The 17,608-nt window shown below is 43.0% G+C and overlaps 1 protein-coding gene across 9 annotated transcripts in view; it reads left to right on the forward strand.

Annotated features, from left to right (window-relative positions):
* ARID1B (AT-rich interaction domain 1B) overlaps positions 1-17,608 on the forward strand; it is a 358,666-nt gene that overhangs the window by 80,700 nt on the left and 260,358 nt on the right. For all 9 annotated transcript variants that reach the window (XM_086631993.1, XM_086631997.1, XM_086632001.1 and 6 more), the window contains exon 4: positions 4,809-4,955. In XM_086631993.1, the coding sequence (XP_086488119.1) occupies positions 4,809-4,955 (147 nt within the window). The remainder of the gene's footprint in view (positions 1-4,808; positions 4,956-17,608) is intronic.

Here is a 17,608-nt window from a genome sequence, read left to right on the forward strand (position 1 = left end):
CATTCACTCCAACCATTGTAAGCAATTGGCTTCAGATTTGTTTTGTTCTGGGGGGATTTTAATTAAGCTTTTTTTTTATATGCTGTTTAATAAACATTTGTCCATAAGCAGTATCTTGTGATCCCCATCAGTAAAGCAGGAGGATTAATTTGCGTGTCGTTTGTTATTTATTTAAATAGCCACAGGAATGATAGTGAGTGTTCTGCGAAGGCAGCGGTGATGCTCTCTGCACTGATGAGGACAGCATCTCAAATGTAGCATTAGGATTATTTTTGGGTTTTTTTTTTTTTTTTTTTTTTTTTTAAAACAGTTTGGATTGGGAGAATATGGAGAAAAATTCCAACCTAAGTAACTGTTATATAAAGTCCGAAGAAGAGCCCAGTACCGTTTTTTTTTACACCAGTGCCTGGAAGCAGATTGCTAGGGAAAACATTTAAGAAATTGGAGCAGTCTCCCAGCTTCTGGCAATCAAGGTGTCACTGCCTCTTCAGGTTGCTCACGTTTGTTGCTTAGTGCCTCACCCCCCAAATTTTCCTTGCTTTCTCACGGAGCACAAGTATCTACTGCAAAGAGGCGGTTAGAACGTGGGCATGGCTGTATCGGGTCAGGTCACGGGTCCACGCAGCCCCATGTCCTGCCTCCAGTGGAGGCTTTAATGAAATGCCTAGAGCAGAGTCAGGACCAAACAAGCATGTGCTACTTCCCCCAGTACTCCCCAAGCCTCCAGCTGTTTCCAGTTCAAGGACTTCCTGAGCCAGATGTGGCCCTGCATGTTGGGTAACCCTCAGAGAACGTCTGTTTTGTGAACTTGTCCAGTCTTTGCTTAAGCCCACATAAACTTTCAGCTTTCAGAACATCATTTGGCAAGGAGTTTCAAACATCTGCTACCTCTTTAACTAGAGAACCTCTCTCTCTTGTTTGCTTCTGCCAGCTTCTGCTGTTCAATGCCTCCTAATTGTTGTGTTGGACAAGATGGTTTTGTAGCTTTCTATCATATTCTTACTTCCTGGTGCCTTTTCCATACTCAAAGGGCTATAGCTGCTTGGTATGGAAACTGTTCCATACCTGTGATCCTTCTTGTTCCGGTTCTCCGAACTTTTGTGTTTGTCTCTTCCTAGTAAGTCCAAGAAGTCTGTAGAGATGGATTGTCCTTTGCAAAAGCTGTGTTGATTTTTCCTAATTCTGATCCCATTCTTATCTGTCTTGATTTATCCAGAACAGTCATCAGTCTTTTATAGTCTTAAATTACTCAAATATCTGGGTTGGGGTTTTTTGTTTGTTTGTTTGTTTGTTTTTTGATTTTTTTTTTTTTTTTTTTAAGCTGTACTCCAATTCTCACCTACCAAGGCAGCTCCAGTTTAGAGGCTGTGTACTGTCATGAGCAACTCAACTGTTTCATTCTTGAATTTGCTTAGACCTCTGGGGTGGTACTGCATGGTCTCGAGCATTTCGTACTGTCAGTTTGTCAGTTTGTTCCATGAATAGTCCCATCAGATCCAGACGCGTTTCTTGAGTCCCTCACAAAGGAGGACTGCAGCATGGGAACCTCCTGAGATTTTTCCACAGTGAAAATTTTCTCTGTGATGGCCCTGTTTTCTCTGAATCTCCTTTTTATACCTTCATCATCACTTGGCACCTAAGCCTCTCTGGCAGGCCTCCTGCTCCTGATGTGTTTGAAGAAATGATTCATTGCTCATTTGATTCCCTTTCCTAGCTGTTCCTCCAGTTCTCCCTGGCCTGCCTTATTACATTTGAAGTGCCAGAGTTTACAGTCTTTTCTGTTTTCCTCATTTGGACTTGATGTCAGCTTACTGAAGGATGCCTTTCTCTTCTAGAAACCTGTGATGAGCCATGCTGAGGTCCCTTTGCTCTCCTCAAGTCTTTCTTAATAGAATATTGGAGAATATTGGTTCTGTACTTTCCATGTGGTTGTTGTTAAGCAGCTGTGATGCTGCCAGTCAGGTTTTATTTCTCGTAGCTGTCTGTTAGAGCTTCCTTTAACAAGCTTTCTTCTTTTTATGTAGTTACACTTTTTGAAGTTGAGCACAACAGTAGTAGATTCCTTGGTTTTCATTGTTCCTATAGGGATGCTCAGTTTAGCTGTGTTGTGGTCACTGATGCGTAGTGGTTCTGCAGCTGCAGGATGTAGAAAGAGATGATTCCTGCTGCTCAGGACAGAGCCAAAGGTGGTGGCTTCTCATGCAGGCTCCTTCACCAGCAGCTTCATGGAGCCTTTGGCAGTTATCTGAGACTTCGGTCTCTGTGTTGTAGTCCACTTGCTCAGCCTACATGGGAGGAGTTGCAATCTCCCTCTAGACAGTCTTGCCCGGTGCCTCTGCCGATCACGCTTGGTGTGCTGCTGTCAGTGCCGCCGTAGTTCAGCCATGCCTTGAAGGTCCCAGCACTCGTTCTTCCTGATCCGACCAAGCTCCAGGCCTCTGCTGCTTGGTCAGGTGGAGTTTTGGTTTGATTTGTTTCTAAACTCTACGTAGTGTGTAACGTTACTTCATTATCCGCTGTCTTCCCTGTGTATCTGTATCCTAGGATGATGCAAAATAGCCACCCGTTAATTACCTCCCTTCTGCTGGATTGCTGATGCGATTACTGCTGGTGCTTTGTTTCAGACCTGATGTTCCAGTGATTCAGTTTTTCTTCTACTCCTCCCACCTTTGTGTAGAATGCAATGTATTGTTGAATTTTCTTCTTGCCACCCTGTTTGCTCTGCAGTCATCTGCGTATCTGTTTTCATTCTTTGATTCTTCTCGACATCTTCACTTGATGACCCAAAATCTCCATGCCTTCATATGTCATAGTAATGCCATGCTTTTCAGCCACGTGTTCTTCTGATCCTCTCTCTTCAGATAAAAATTTAACTTTCTTGATCCTTAGGTACCAGTGACCTGCTCCTATGTTGAGGTGAGCTCCAGCCCTCTTGTACAAGTATCTTTATTCTAGAAATACTCTGGTTCATAGAATCATAGAACGGTTAGAGTTGGAAGGGATCTCAAAGATCATCTAGTTCCAAACCCCCTGCCATGGGGGGGTTCGTTCCTGACCAACCTGATCTCTTGTTTTGTCACCATCCTGTCAACAGGGCATTCAGATACTCCTCTTCTTTCCAGAAGCCCACATCTTGCTGTCAGGATATCTTTCCTTTTCTTCCTAGTGTTACTGGGACCCAGATGGACCACAACATAGGTTTCTCCTCAGCATTTCCTAGGAACCAGTCCAGGCTCTGTGACCTTTGCAGCTGATGGGCGAATCACCATGTGGTCTTCTGTCAGATCCCAGACTCCAGCTGTCTGTTTGCCGGATGATATTCCAACACACCCTTTCTCGTTTGCATTATAACTGCCTCATTTATGCATCAGCAGGGAGAGAGTGTTTGTCAAAAAGGGTTAGTTTGGTCACACAAACATCTAACTGCCTGTGAAATGAGGAGGGTGAAGGAAAGGGAAGCGCAAGCGAAGAAGGTGCAGAAATGGGGCCGCAGTGCTGACTGCAGGAGTTGGCAAGAATTAGGACTACCAACTTCTGGCAGAAGTAATAAGAACAGATCAAGCTGTGATAGTAAAACCAACCCAAACACGTGTTTAAATTTGACTTTCTGTTATTATTGTCGCCTAGCAAATATTACTGCATTGTTGAATGAAGGTAGTAAGTTAACTTTGGGTCAAACAGGTATGCGTTTACACGTTGAGTAAACAGATTTATCGGTGTATGAGAAACTCGGTGGGAACAGTTTGCAGATCAAAGCATTTCAGATGTGCTCAGGTATCCGAGACATTTGCTTGGGGCAGGGATGTGCAGGACCAACGGGAGGCCCATCGTAGAAGGGAGAAGCCCTGTGTTGCATCTGCCATTCGTCTGAAATGGTACTAAATGCCGATGTTTTGGGAAAAACATGGGTGCCTAAAACAGGGGCAATATAGGCACAATATTAGGAGCTTGTTGACAGAATGCTCTTTCAAATATCTCAGGAAAATGTCAGTGTCTATTGATGCAACGCTTACAGACTAAACTGATGCAGAAAATTCCCCTGACATTATCATTAACTTGCTTTGGTTATAACTTAAATTCTCAGTGGGTGGGGGGTGGTTCTCGTGCTGATTTGTCAGTTAATAGGACCTGTAACAGGTTGTTTTGTGTTGCACTGATGTTTTGGGTTTATTTTTTTCAAAAGAGATATATCTTAGTAGAGGGGAGGAGAGAGAGATTGAACTCAACAAAAACAAACCTGCCAAACTCCAAGGTTTTTTTTTTTTGTGTAAAGCTCAAACACATATGTATGCACAAAAGCTAAAAACCTGAGGGGTGTGAGCAAAACATTTCACAAAAATTAGTACTTTATTGCTCAAAAAAAAAAGACAAGACATTTCCCTTTCAATGTCTATTTTAGAGTTGTGCTTTTTTCCCCCACAGTTCCACTTTTGGGTCAGCACATCAGAATGATTCCTCTGTCGATTTGCCTCAGTAGTGTGCCCATGGAGAGCAAGCATCTAAAATAACTGCTTCTGTATTTCAAGGCTGGGCATTATGGGATCGTGGTGTTCAGAAGCATAGCGTTTTCCTTAGAAGCTCTTCCTGTAAAAGAGCATCTATACAAAGCGCTCGGACGTACTCCTCCTGCACAGGCAGGAGGATCTAAGGGCTTGCATGAAGTGCTGAGTAGAAGAGTAGGACTGTTGGGTCAGCTGTGTAGCTGAGGATGTCACTTCTGGTCAGGTTGCCGTGCGGATGTGACACGGCTTGATTGCACGTTCTCCTGCCTCAACTCATGCAGTTGCTTTGCTTGGCTCTTCCAACAGATACCGCCCCAGTATGGCCAGCAAGGTGTCGGTGGCTACTGCCAGCAGGGCCAGCAGCCCTACTACAACCAGCAGCCGCAGCCTCAGCACCTGCCGCCCCAGGCGCAGTACCTGTCGCAGGCCCAGCAGAGGTACCAGGCTCAGCAGGTAAGCACCGTCCGCCGTCGCCCTGCAGCTGCAAGGGTGAAAATTACCTGTTTATGGACAAAGCCCACCCCACCCCTTGTCGAGAGAACAGCGTTCAAACCAAAATCAAATGAGCACGGAATCAGACAGCATCCTTCTGACGAGTCCTTGGGGATGTACACACACATGCATCCACACACGCTCTCAGGCTTTACCTTGTATCAGCTTTTTCGGATAAAGCCGGGGTGTATGCCCCAGCAACTATCAGTCGTGCTTTTGAGAAGACGTGATGGTTTCTTGATCAGGTGTCAGCAGAGGCTGGAGGTTTTCCTGGCTTTTGTTTGGTTTTCCCCTCACAAGACAGATGTTGTTGAGAGCTCCCACATCTAACGTGGTCACCGCTGGTTTGGTTTCCGTGTTATTTCATTTGAGGATAGAGGAGTTCAAGGCATGTTGGAGCTGCTTTGTCGAGGGAGCTTCTTAGGAGGTATTTTTGATCGATATTACAGCTATTAATTTGTGTGTTGTCAGTTTGCACATCCAGTTAGTGAAAGTGCATAATTCAATATGCATTGCTGTTCCTGAACTGGGCTTTGTATGTTAGCCATTCGAATCCATTTACACCAATTCTGCTTTTAACTAAGGTCAGAAGCAATGGTGTGTGAGTCTGCTTCCCAGAGCTTGGGAAACACAGGGATTTTGGATACTGAGCAAAATGGATGTCCAGGAGCTGAGCGTGTAGACTCAGTTCTATCCGCAGTCTCAGCTCTGTTCACTGCAGAGAGGTGATCTGGAAAGGGAAGGGTGAAACTGGAGCATACTCACCATCCTGGGAATTCTAACAAAAGTGAATTGCTCAGGACCAAGTATTAGTGGAAAGAGTCAGCACTTGCTGCATGTCACTGGGGAGTTCTGCCAGGCATGGTTGACTAACATTTTGGGGTAATTCTGGTGCAATGTAGAAATCTTAGCTTGAAATAAAAATATTGTGTAAAATAAACTAACAAAAGATGCTGTGAGTAGCAGTGATGCAGGAGGCTCCCCTCCTTTGATTTTAAAATAAAGCTATGATAATTTCACTGTGTAATTACATGTTAATTTTTCTTCATCTACATTTTAAAATTCCATCGAGAATTAACTTTTTTCATTAAAATGCTGGATGGTTTATGAAATAGAATTCTTAATTGTATCTACGATATTCTTGTAAATGTCACCCCTTTCCATCTTTTGGATTATGCGTAACTGCGACTTTAAAGACTGCAGTTGTGTCTTCAAATTTAATTTTCTCCCTTTTGACTTAGGCATTAAATGTTTGATTTCTCTCTGAGTTGAAAATACTGTTCATATGCATCTTGGTAAAGCTTTAGCAGATAAAGTCCCAGTGATGCAGCCTATGAGAGAGAAGAAACAGCTGCTCCAACGTCTACATATCAGTTTGTGAAACTGAAATGGTTTTGCTGCCTTGGACACCTCATCATATTTTAAATGCTGTCAGTTGAATGGATGGAGTATTTTACTTTTTTAAAAAAAATACACAAAACATATTGACTATACAGGACTTAGAAAATAACAAGATACTGATTTATCTTTAGCCAGTAAAGTGAAGGTTTATGCAATGAAGGTATCAGAAAAGAGGATAAAGGCAAAATAAGAGTAAAACCTTCTGTATATTATGGACTTCAGAGAATTGAGATGAAGAGGGAGACAGGGAGAGATTCCCAGGTAGAAGATACCACCCTCATTGTAGCCAAACTTCTTCTTTGAAGATTTGAGAGTGTCTTGAGGGAATGTCTAATTCGGGCTCCAGGGGTGACACTGGGCACTCAAGTTCAGTAGGCTTTTTTTTTTTTTTCTGAATCTGCAAATTCAGATTGTACCTTAAGTCCTTACCAACACAGCCTTGCAGCTGGTGATCCCTAGTGTGAGAAAAGCTCCTGAAATTCTTCATGGTTTGCGAACGGCCGATCGTCAGTTTTGAGCTCTAATCCCACGTTTTTCCTGGAGCATTTCTGTGTAGATGGCAACGTTTTGTATAAATAACAAAAATCTAGTTCAGTTGCTTGGCTTTTTGTCATTGAATCTCGCTAGGAAGAAGAGGTGCACAAAGGAAGGGCAAGAGGCAGTGGGGACAAACTGGGACAAGGGAACTTGCAGCTTGGCAAAAGTGAGGGGGGTTGGGGTGGAATTACCGTGAAGATTTTCAAAGGAATCCAGAGAGACTGGAATCTCCATCCTTGGAGATGCTCAAAATTCAATGAGACGAGGCCTCCAAACTCCCAGTTCTCTCTGGACTGGCTTTGAACTGGAGGTTTGACTACATGATGTCTCTCCTAACGTCTCTTTGAACCTGTGTGATTTGGTGAGGCTGTGATTTAGTACTAGCTTTACGTATTCTAAATATGAACTAAAAATAAACTGCAAAATAGTACAATGCCTGGTGCACCAGTTGATGTATCTTTCTTATTTCTAACTATCTTAAAATGTCAATGTTACCTGTTTATATAATTCTGTCGGTTAGAAAACTGAGGTGGTCTCAGTCATACAATCCGTCCTCCTTTCTATCTGTCATCCCTGGTTTTGCTCTTCTTTCCAGCTTGCAGGTGAATTTCGTCCATGTTCTCTGTATTATTTATTCACCATTTTTCTTATATTGATTTTCTTGCTTTTTGCACCCAAAATTAGTATTAGCAAGTCCTACTTTTCAATACTAGATTATCTTTGAGGTCCCTTCCAACTCTAACCATTCTATGATTCTATGATGTTGGCTTCAAGAGGAGAAGCTGGCTTCTGAAGATGTTTATGCCTCATGCTGGCTAGCCAGAATTTCGGGAAAACTTTAGACTACAAGTGTTTTTTCCTGGAGAGAATGGCTGAATCATGAAGCAAGAGAAAATCACTCTAGTGATATTGAAGTAGTTCACGGTAGCCCCAGCCGTGGATCAGGATGCTGATACTCTGGTTATTCTGCATGACAACAAGGTGGTCTTTGCCCCAAAGGGTTTACAGACTCTGCTGTGCCTGATGGGCTGGGAGCTGATCGTGCTTGCAGGAGGGCAGCAGCTGTGAGGTGAAGAAGATTCATGTTCTGGTTTAGGGTAAATAAGCCATCTCCGTGATGGCCACCTTTGTGATCTGAGAGTGATTGAACTGGTTTTACTTCAGGGTGGAGAAGAGAGATGCCGGATTGGAGAAAGGGGAATTCTCAGTAATTTGTCTTCTTTTCCCTATTGTATTTACTTTATTTCCCTTGTAGGTTTATGTAAATTTATTTGTTTTGGAGATTATCTAGCCGAAAGTAGTGTTTAGTATGGATGGATGATGGACCTTTTCTTGCCATCAGTTTCCTTTTATGTAAAACTATAGTGTTTGGGAAGCAGCACAGGGGAAAGGGACCTGGGGGTCCTGGTGGACAGCAGGATGGCCATGAGCCAGCAATGTGCCCTCGTGGCCAAGAAGGCCCATGGCATCCTGGGGTGCATTAGAAGGGGTGTGGTGAGTAGGTCAAGAGAGGTTCTCCTCCCCCTCTACTCTGCCCTGATGAGGCCACATCTGGAATCTTGTGTCCAATTCTGGGCCCCTCAGTTCAAGAAGGACAAGGAACTGCTGGAGAGAGTCCAGGGCAGGGCCACAAAGATGATGAAGGGAGTGGAGCATCTCCCTAATGAGGAAAGGCTGAGGGAGCTGGGTCTCTTTAGCTTGGAGGAGACTGAGGGGGGACCTCATTCATGTTTATAAATATGGAAAGGGTGACTGTCATGAGGATGGAGCCAGGCTCTTCTCAGTGGCATCCAATGACAGGACAAGGGGAAATGGATATAAGCTGGAACACAGGAGGTTCCACTTAAATATGAGGAAGAACTTCTTCCCAGTAAGGGGAACAGAACACTGGAACAGGCTGCCCAGAGAGGTTGTGGAGTCTCCTTCTCTGGAGATGTTCCAAACCCGCCTGGACGTGTTCTTGTGTGATCTGATCTAGGTGGTCCTGCTGCGGCAGGGGGATTGGACTAGATGATCCTTTGAGGTCACTCCAGCCCCCAACATTCTGTGATTCTGTGATCTACCAGGTATTTTTGTTACAGGAAGAAAATGGATACGAAATTTCATATGGATGATGCTTTATTTTTGATCTTTTAGACATAATGTGAGCGAGCTTCTGCAGTCAGGTATAACTCACAGCCTTTTGCCTGGGAATTGGTGCTCGTCTTCATTTCTGCGGGGGTGTGAAAGTGGGAAGCCATCGCTCCTTCTCCTTGACTCGCTTGAATTCAATGTGCCGTCTTGTCAATGAAAGTAAACGGATAAAAGGATTTCTGGGAGTGCTCCAGAGGCTTGTGGCTTTCCATTCTTCTAGTGAGCGCAGAGGGGAAGGAGGAGAGTGGGCTTTATTTGGATGTTTAAACTGGTTAGGTCTTTGTTAAATGGATTGCGTGGTGGGCAGACAGGGGGTTTCCCAGGAGGTGGTTTGGTGGTAGCACTGGCACGGGTTCCTATAAAGCCATATTGTCAGCCAGCATCCGTCGTCCCCTCTTCATATCAGGAGCCTGCTGGGTGAAAACCATGACAGGAAGAGCTTTGTTTTAAGCAAATTTATTGATAGCAGATTCATTGATCGTTAGATATTGCCAAGAGATGTAGATACCGCCTTTGTTTTTTTAAAAAAAAAAACTTTTTTTACTTTTACTGCTCTTTAAAAGAGGAGAGAAAGATGTGCTACACTACTACAGTGTTGCCCTTGGCAGGTTTTTTCATCTTGAAATGACATATAAATGAATAAATGCTTCAGTTGTTTTTGCAGTTTTAAATCTTTTGCCATAAGTAGAAGTGATATTTTGCTCAAGAATGTCATGTAATTGCAAACTTAAACTGTCATCATTAAACATTATTTTGTTAAGCTAGTGTGATGTATATTTTGGGTTATTATGCTTTCCAAGCAGCTTTTAAAAGCCATGTTTATATATCTTCTTGTTTTATGTAGCATGTGTTCGTGTGTATTGAGAGAGGATCGTGCCTTTGAGGTTTAATGTGTTATTTTATGAGTTGGGACCGTATCACTTTTTGACAGATGAAATGGATCTGCAAAATAATTATGGCCTTACTCCTAGTTAAACAAAAATAGTTATTTTATTCTACACCTGCTACTGTTATCCTGAAGTCATCTTTTGTTTTAAGAATTCCTGGAAGCTTTCTGCTTGCGAGTTTCCAGAAGAGAGTGGGATTATGCTGATTATTTCCTCACGTGCAGGCATGGAATGGAAAGGGGAAGAAGGGTCCCGGAGGTGGGACATGGGTGTGCACCTCTCTGAAGCATCAGTCCTTCTGGCTAGCAGGGTGCATGAAGAGGCTCCGTGTGTGTTTTTATGCCATTCCTTTGTGGCTACCGTGATTTTTGCTCTTCTCCAGGTTGTTGAGCCAGAAGAAGAGAAGGCTCCGGGGGGATCTTATTGCAGCCTTCCAGTACCTAAAGGGGCTACAGGAAAGCTGGAGAGGGGCTTTTTACAAGGGTGTGTAGTGACAGGACACGGGGCAATGGCTTTAAACTGAAAGAGGGGAGATTTAGATTGGATCTAAGGAAGAAATTCTTCACTCAGAGGGTGGTGAGGCACTGGCACAGGTTGCCCAGAGAAGCTGTGGATGCCCCATCCCTGGCAGTGTCCAAGGCCAGGTCGGATGAGGCTTTGGGCAACCTGGTGTAGTGGAGGGTGTCCCTGCCCATGGCAGGGGGGTTGGAACTGGATGATCTTTGAGGTCCCTTTCAACCCAAACCATTCTGTGATTGTGCGATTTCTTTTAAATGCCTTAAAGCAACCATCGAGTAGTTCAGGCTCAGTCTTTAATGTGTTTTTATTTAAAAGGAGAAAATGTTTTATAAACAAGCAAACAGACAAGACTCTCTATTAAAACATTCTGAAAGCTGACCAAAACCTTGTTTATTCCCCCAGAATAATACCTTACCTACTGATAAGACCTTCTGATGGTGATAAGGTTTCTTTTTTAAACTCAAATTGTCATAGAACAAATAAAGAATAGAATAACTAGTGTGTGTTTTTTTTTTTTTTCTGAGAATGGGCCAAGAGGACGAATGCAGTTCAGGCCAGTAAGAATTTGTGAGCAGTTTCAGTAGTCCCAGATGGAAAGGCATCCAAAGCAGGACGGCAGCGTACGTGACGGGGTGAGGGGCATCTCTGGTGGTGCCTCAGTCGGTCTCTCTGGGCTGAGGTCTGGGGACCACTTACACCCCTGCTAGGGGCTGTGGTTTCTCTGCAGTTCCCCGAACTGAGATCGGTACAGGCCGTACGTTCCAGGTTTGTTCCTGAACTGGTGACAGTGGTTTGAACCGATCTCAGTCGCAAGCCTGAGACGACGATGAGAATGTTCTTGTGCAGACATCTGTTTCTAGCGTTGAGTCAGCGCAAGGTAGGACAGATAAAACATTGCCCGACTTGAAACAGTCTTTGGAAACGCGAACAAAATGTGAAACTAATTAATCTGTTTTCATGTCCAAGCTGTATGACTGTCATGAAAACAGAACAAATTGTATTGTGGCAAAATGCATCAGATTATTAAAGTGATTTTGGTACATGAGGATTAAGCCTTGTTTTTAAATTTGATGTGAGCTGCTAAAGTTCTTTTAACAGTATAATAAGCAGCATGTTTAATTAACATTATCAAGCTGCTTTGGGCTGTAACACTGTACGAAAACACTGTTGTAAGTTAGGAATAGTTGTGTTACACGCAAATACCAAATTCAATAGTAAGTGATACAGACAGTCCTCAATGAGTGCAAATTTGAGTTTTATACCTCAACGCAGTTATTCTTTTTAATAACATCTTCACATTTAAGTTACTAGAAACTGGCACAGAATTAGCGGTCAACTGTACTGTAGTTTAGTCTTAACTCCTGCAGAATTTAGTTTAAACTTCTTTTACAGTACATGAGGCCTCGCGAGTAACGTATAGCTGCCCGTGGCTTAAAGCTGCAATAAAAATCATTTGTCCTTCTGTGTCTGTAATCATCTACCACTAGACGAGTGGTTGCACTTAATATTTGTTGTGTTATGAACCGCAGGAAACCTGGGAAAGAACAAACTTGTATGTCACTCAGACGTTGGCTGCCAGGCAAACATTCTTTGTGGAAGTTGGCTATTACAGTTACAGGGGAACTCATCATCAGATTTAACGTTCAGAAGAGATCGTTGCCTGCCGTCATCGGCAGCGGCTGACACCACTGCTTCGTGTGTGCCATAAATCCTTCCTGGCTTCTGTAGTCTCAGCGACAGAGGTGCTTCGTGCCCAGCGTATATTCCTGCTGTCTTGAAATGCTGGGCTGGTTTTTAGCTTAGAAGCAATTATTTTCTTACCAGGGTAAAGAGCTATGAGGGAGAAGTGATTCCTTTAAACCATTCAACCCCAAATTCATGGCACTAAGGACTTTTGCTTCTGATGGGTGCTTTTTGGTTGGCTTTTAGAAACCAGGGCTGCTTGTACGTCGTGAGTAGAGAAACGCCCGACGACAAAACGTCTAGGTGGAAAATCTTATACAGATATATGTACTTCTGCCAGCTTTTCCAGCCCCCTTTCTGTAGGACCTGAAATTAGAGACCAGGAAAAACAACAGTATAACTTTTTATGAAGGCATCTGTTTTGGTATGGTGAACCCTTTGTTGCCAGCCTACTTCAGAGGGATCAGATGGATATCAAAAGGCACAGTGCAGCCTTGACCTTTGCGTCTGTAATAGAGCTTGGCTGGACTCGGGGGGAGGAGGGAACAGACTTCCAAACTCACACACCACGGCTTAAATCCTGGCTTCTAGACAAGCCACCAGTGACCAGCACCTCTGAAAGGCAACTGTCACCTTACCTTGCTGAACACCGAGGTGATGGAAAACCAAACTGATGAAGTGGTTAAGAACCGTACTGATCTTGTGCCTAAAACTAATTTATCCTTTTTTAGCTTCTCTTAAGCACATGATGTTTTCAGGAAGGGCAAATGAGGTTTGAACCTGTGTAGGTTCAGTGAACACTTAACTGGTTGAAGTCTTTGCCAGTCAGATTTCTGGTTTTGTAAAGTCTTATTTCGTAATCATGATGCTGCTATAACAGCAGGTAAGTGTTCTGCATGTGGCTGTTTATCTGTGCGACGGGGGTTCCTCAGCTCAGGAGTTCGGTGAAACCATGACTCCTGCTGAGCTGCATCTTCTCCCAGTAGTGGGAAGAGCTGATTATTGTCCTTTTGGGGAATGCTCTGTTTGCTCAGCATTGCTTGTGTCATTCCAGGAAATGTGTTGAACCTTTCTCTTTTTCCCCTCAGTGATGTATATCTATATTTGTAAGATTATAATAGGTGCTAGCTTGTCAGACTTGGAGAATGATCTTCCAGAGCCAAGTAGCTGGCAGGAATAGAGTCAGGCAGAAAAACCCGGGATAATTGTCTGTAAACTCACACCTGAGCATGAACACAAAATTGAGGGCATAGCGCGGAGCAGCGCTCACTGCAGCGCAGGCTCGTTTTTGCTGAAGGCACCCAAAAAACTGCATTCAGCTTTTGAGAAGACTCAGCCTTGTTATTTTAAAGAGAGCATTTACCGACGTGGTGATCAGTTTAGCCAAATAAAAATCCACTCCAGTCTGTGAGGTCTGAAGTTAGCGTGTGTAATTACGCCGTACACATATCTGTCTTTGTAGTAACTTGGGTTTGTTAAGTGGTATTACTGGGAAAGAAGTATTTTTCATGGGCTCTCGTGAGACCCCACCTGGAATCCTGTGTTCAGCTCTGGAGTCCCCAGCACAAGAAGGACATGGAGCTGCTGGAGCGGGGCCAGAGGAGGCCACGAAGATGATCCAAGGACTGGAGCACCTCTGCTATGGAGACAGGCTGAGAGAGTTGGGGCTGTTCAGCCTGGAGAAGAGAAGGCTCCGGGGGGATCTTATTGCAGCCTTCCCCCCCTAAAGGGGCTACAGGAAAGCTGGGGGGGGGACTTTTTACGAGGTCGTGTAGTGATAGGACAAGGGGCAATGGCTTTAAACTGAAAGAGGGCAGATTTAGATTGGATAGAAGGAAGAAATTTTTCCCTCTGAGGGTGGGGAGGCACTGGCACAGGTTGCCCAGAGAAGCTGTGGCTGCCCCATCCCTGGAAGTGTTCAAGGCCAGGTTGGATGAGGCTTTGGGCAACCTGGTGTAGTGGAGGGTGTCCCTGCCCGTGGCAGGGGGGTTGGAACTGGATGATCTTTGAGGTCCCTTCCAACCCAAACCGTTCTATGATTCTATGATTTTATGATTTTATCATGCAAAGTGGTACTAGTGCTTATGTATAAAATGGAGTGAGCTCGTTTGTGCTCCTGTTTTATAGTCTTCCAGAGGGCTGTCAGTGAAAGTATTTGTTTGCCTCTGTTTTTCCCGAAAAATTGTATGGCACCTCCAGTTTAAAGTTTCCTCGTTGTAGTTAAAAGTCTCCCAGTCTGTACGTTCTTTCGCCGCGTTCCTCTGTGAATGGTTTTCTGCCAAAAGTAGGCTTTTCTGTTTGCAGTTGGAAGGAGGAATTTTGAAGGTCAGCGTTCTTCTCCTGAGAAAGCAGCAAGTGCACCTCTTCAGGCATCTGCCGCGGATGGGGGTTCGATGATATCTGGCCAGATAGTCAGAGGAGATGGGTCAGAGCACACTGCAAACCTGTTTGGCAGGAACGTTCGTGACCACCTGTACCCTGCTGGTTTTTAATTTTTATCCCCATGTTTTTGTATTAATCCACACCGAGCGGACATACTGCAGTTCTTGTGCTTGCGAGATGAGCGATGCAGAAGGGCCTGACTCCTGAGGAGTTTCTTCACGTGCTAGAATGACGTTAGCGTACAATGTCAGAAGGAAACTCTGGCAACAAGAACCTCCTTCCAGCTAAACTGGAAAGAGAGAAAATTTAGTCTGGGGGGAAGAAGGAAGTCTTGTTTTGCTCTGTTATTTTTAAGCGGTCAGCTGCTTACGTGCCATCAGTTTGTAGATAACAAAAGTCTCTGCAAAGCATCCCAGTGCAAGAGGTTGGGACGCTGAATCAGTTTTTCAAACTAAAACCTTCAATGTTTACACGTAAATAATCCTGAAAGGAAACATTTTTCACCTCAACTACAAAAACTATGGAAAAATCTATCACGGATTTAGTACGTTACGCTCACAGAAGAATCATTTCGATGGGTTTAGAAATGCAGCAAGATACATGTGTGTGATGTGTGTCCCAAAGTTCTGAAATCCATGGTTTGGCTTTGATCCGCGAAGTATTGTCGTTGGTGTTGTTACCATGGTGGTATTTAAAGTTTCTACGTTCTGATTTCTCTCAGTATTTAAATCACAGAAGGTTAATTAAAGCAGTTCTTTATTTTGGGAATATTAACCTCACGAAGCCCGCATTAAATCAGCGAAGTGATAGAATTGCATTTGCTTGATAAAATAACTCTACAAGAGCAAAGACAAAGCCATTTATAGTTCAGTGCCATTAATTGCTTGGCATTTAGATATTAGCGTAGGAGTCTATTAATTAACTTGATAGTAAAACTATTGGAATGCAGGCCGATAAAAACTATTTTGTTTTCAGAGATTAGTGATCATAACTGTGTTGCTCTCCTTACCACTCTGCTTATTACTCAATGATGATTTTCTTTTACTGTTATTCTGAGAGCAAAATTAATATCCCAGAAATAATTTTATCCGTACCTTTGAAATCTAGCAGTAAGTTAAACAGAATAGTGAGTTTATCAGAGGATACCTGATCATGTAATGGTCTTTTCTTTTATGATCCATTAATCTGATGGTTGTTCATAGACAAAGTTGTCTACACAAATGTTTTAGCATATGAATGCACAAATCCTGTTTCAAGAAACATTTTAAAATGCAAATGGTATAGTACTATAAATTAAGTGATACAGTTGTAAAGTCTGAAAAGTACTAATAAATCTGAGTGGTTGGGTTTTTGTTTGCTTTCTGGGTTTTTTTAATTCTATATGAGCAGTAGATACTCCAAATTTTAGTGTTCTTGTAAATTACGCTGAATGGCCAGTTGCAATGCAGCAGTGTTCTTGTATGGCCTTTACATTAACACACATTATTTTCCTCAGAGGTAGGGAAAATAAGTTTGTTAATATTTCCCAGTATGAAATTTACCACTGTGGTTTTTGGGGTTTTTTTTGGCTTCCCATATTTTCTTTACTAATTGAAGATGTTCGGTCTTCATATATTTAGTTTTATTTTCTGTATTTTGAATTGGGATTTTGTTGTTAAGACAATGTATTATCTGAATGTAGGTCAGCATATATTTTCTGTGTATTCATTATCCTTTCCAGTGTTTCTCTTTTACTGCATTTCCTACTGTAGTAGGATTTAGAATAGATTTTGGAGCGTGCAGCTGAAATCTTACAGGGTGTTTTAGTTGTTGCCATCAGATATGGACAACAAAGAACGAAACAGCAAATCAAAGCGAGTGAGATACCACTTAAAAAACAAGTTTACATGTTGACAAAATTGCTTGGCGTTTCTGTTGTGGGAGAGAGGAGAACAACTGTTGGTCCTGGTGAGCTGTCCCTCAATAAATCAAGCTGTGCAAGAGCACAGCCTGTCTCTCCATGTCTTCTGTCTTCTCCCTGGTTGCCAAGTACCTGTCTTAGGTCTTCTGCATGGATGTTTTAAGGCAGAAAATTAAATAACTGGCTTTGTGTGTTGAGTTTCTGGGTGTCTGCCTACCAAAGTCATAAAGATCGTGCTCCTTCACCCTCACAAGAAAAGGAGAGGTTTATTGTTGCTTTATTATTGCTATTATTATATTGCAATTGTGATTGCTGTTACCAACTTTTAATGAAAGTCACTGTGTTTTCGTTGCTGCATTAACGAGCGGTCAGTGGTCTGCTGTCAGATTTTTAAGTTTTCATCACTTCTTTAACTTGTTCTCCACTCCCTTCAACCCTCTTCCCACTGCTTCCAACACCACCCCAGTTGGGAATACTTTCTTTTGAAAAAAATCGTGATTGTGGTGATGGTGGCGAAGACTTTTCTGCCTCAAAGGTTGCTGCTGTTAGTTGAAACTGTCGTGTTGTGAAATCCATGGAATTGCTTCTGCTGATAGATGCTTCCTTCGTGCAAATTACTGTTCTCTTTCCACTGCTTGGACTGAGGTGTTTTTCCATGTGGTGGCTGGATTTAAAGATCGTTGCACAGATATTCTGTGTCCTCACAGGCTGCAGAGAGAGAGAGGACGATAATGCAGCTAATCCTCTGCCTCCAGCAGCCCCAAATTAACACACTAACCCGCTCTCGTCCTGAAAAATTCAGTTAGCCAAAACAGTAGAGTCCAGCTGAGAAAACCTTATTTCCCAAAATTATTACAGACTCCTTTGCATCTGAGCTTCACTTCCTCCTCCAATGACTCTGCATTTGATGAAATAGTAGGTAAATTTCATTTCAGAAATTTCTTTTAAGAGACTTCCATGGTGGAAGTGTTAGGGAAAGTGAATAGTTGTCACTGGACTGTGATATAAATGTTGTCTAGAACATAATATATCTTTATATTTTAGGGAGAGGGGAGAAAATAAGCACACAAACCAACCTCACCATTCCTGTGGGTGTTTTTTTTTTTTTTTTTTATGTGACCTCAGTGATGCTCGGGGTGTTGCTCGCAGCCCTTGCTCACAGATTTGCATCT

The sequence above is a fragment of the Tauraco erythrolophus genome, chromosome 2 (genome assembly GCF_009769465.1).
Source record: "Tauraco erythrolophus isolate bTauEry1 chromosome 2, bTauEry1.pri, whole genome shotgun sequence".
Taxonomy (NCBI): domain Eukaryota; kingdom Metazoa; phylum Chordata; class Aves; order Musophagiformes; family Musophagidae; genus Tauraco; species Tauraco erythrolophus.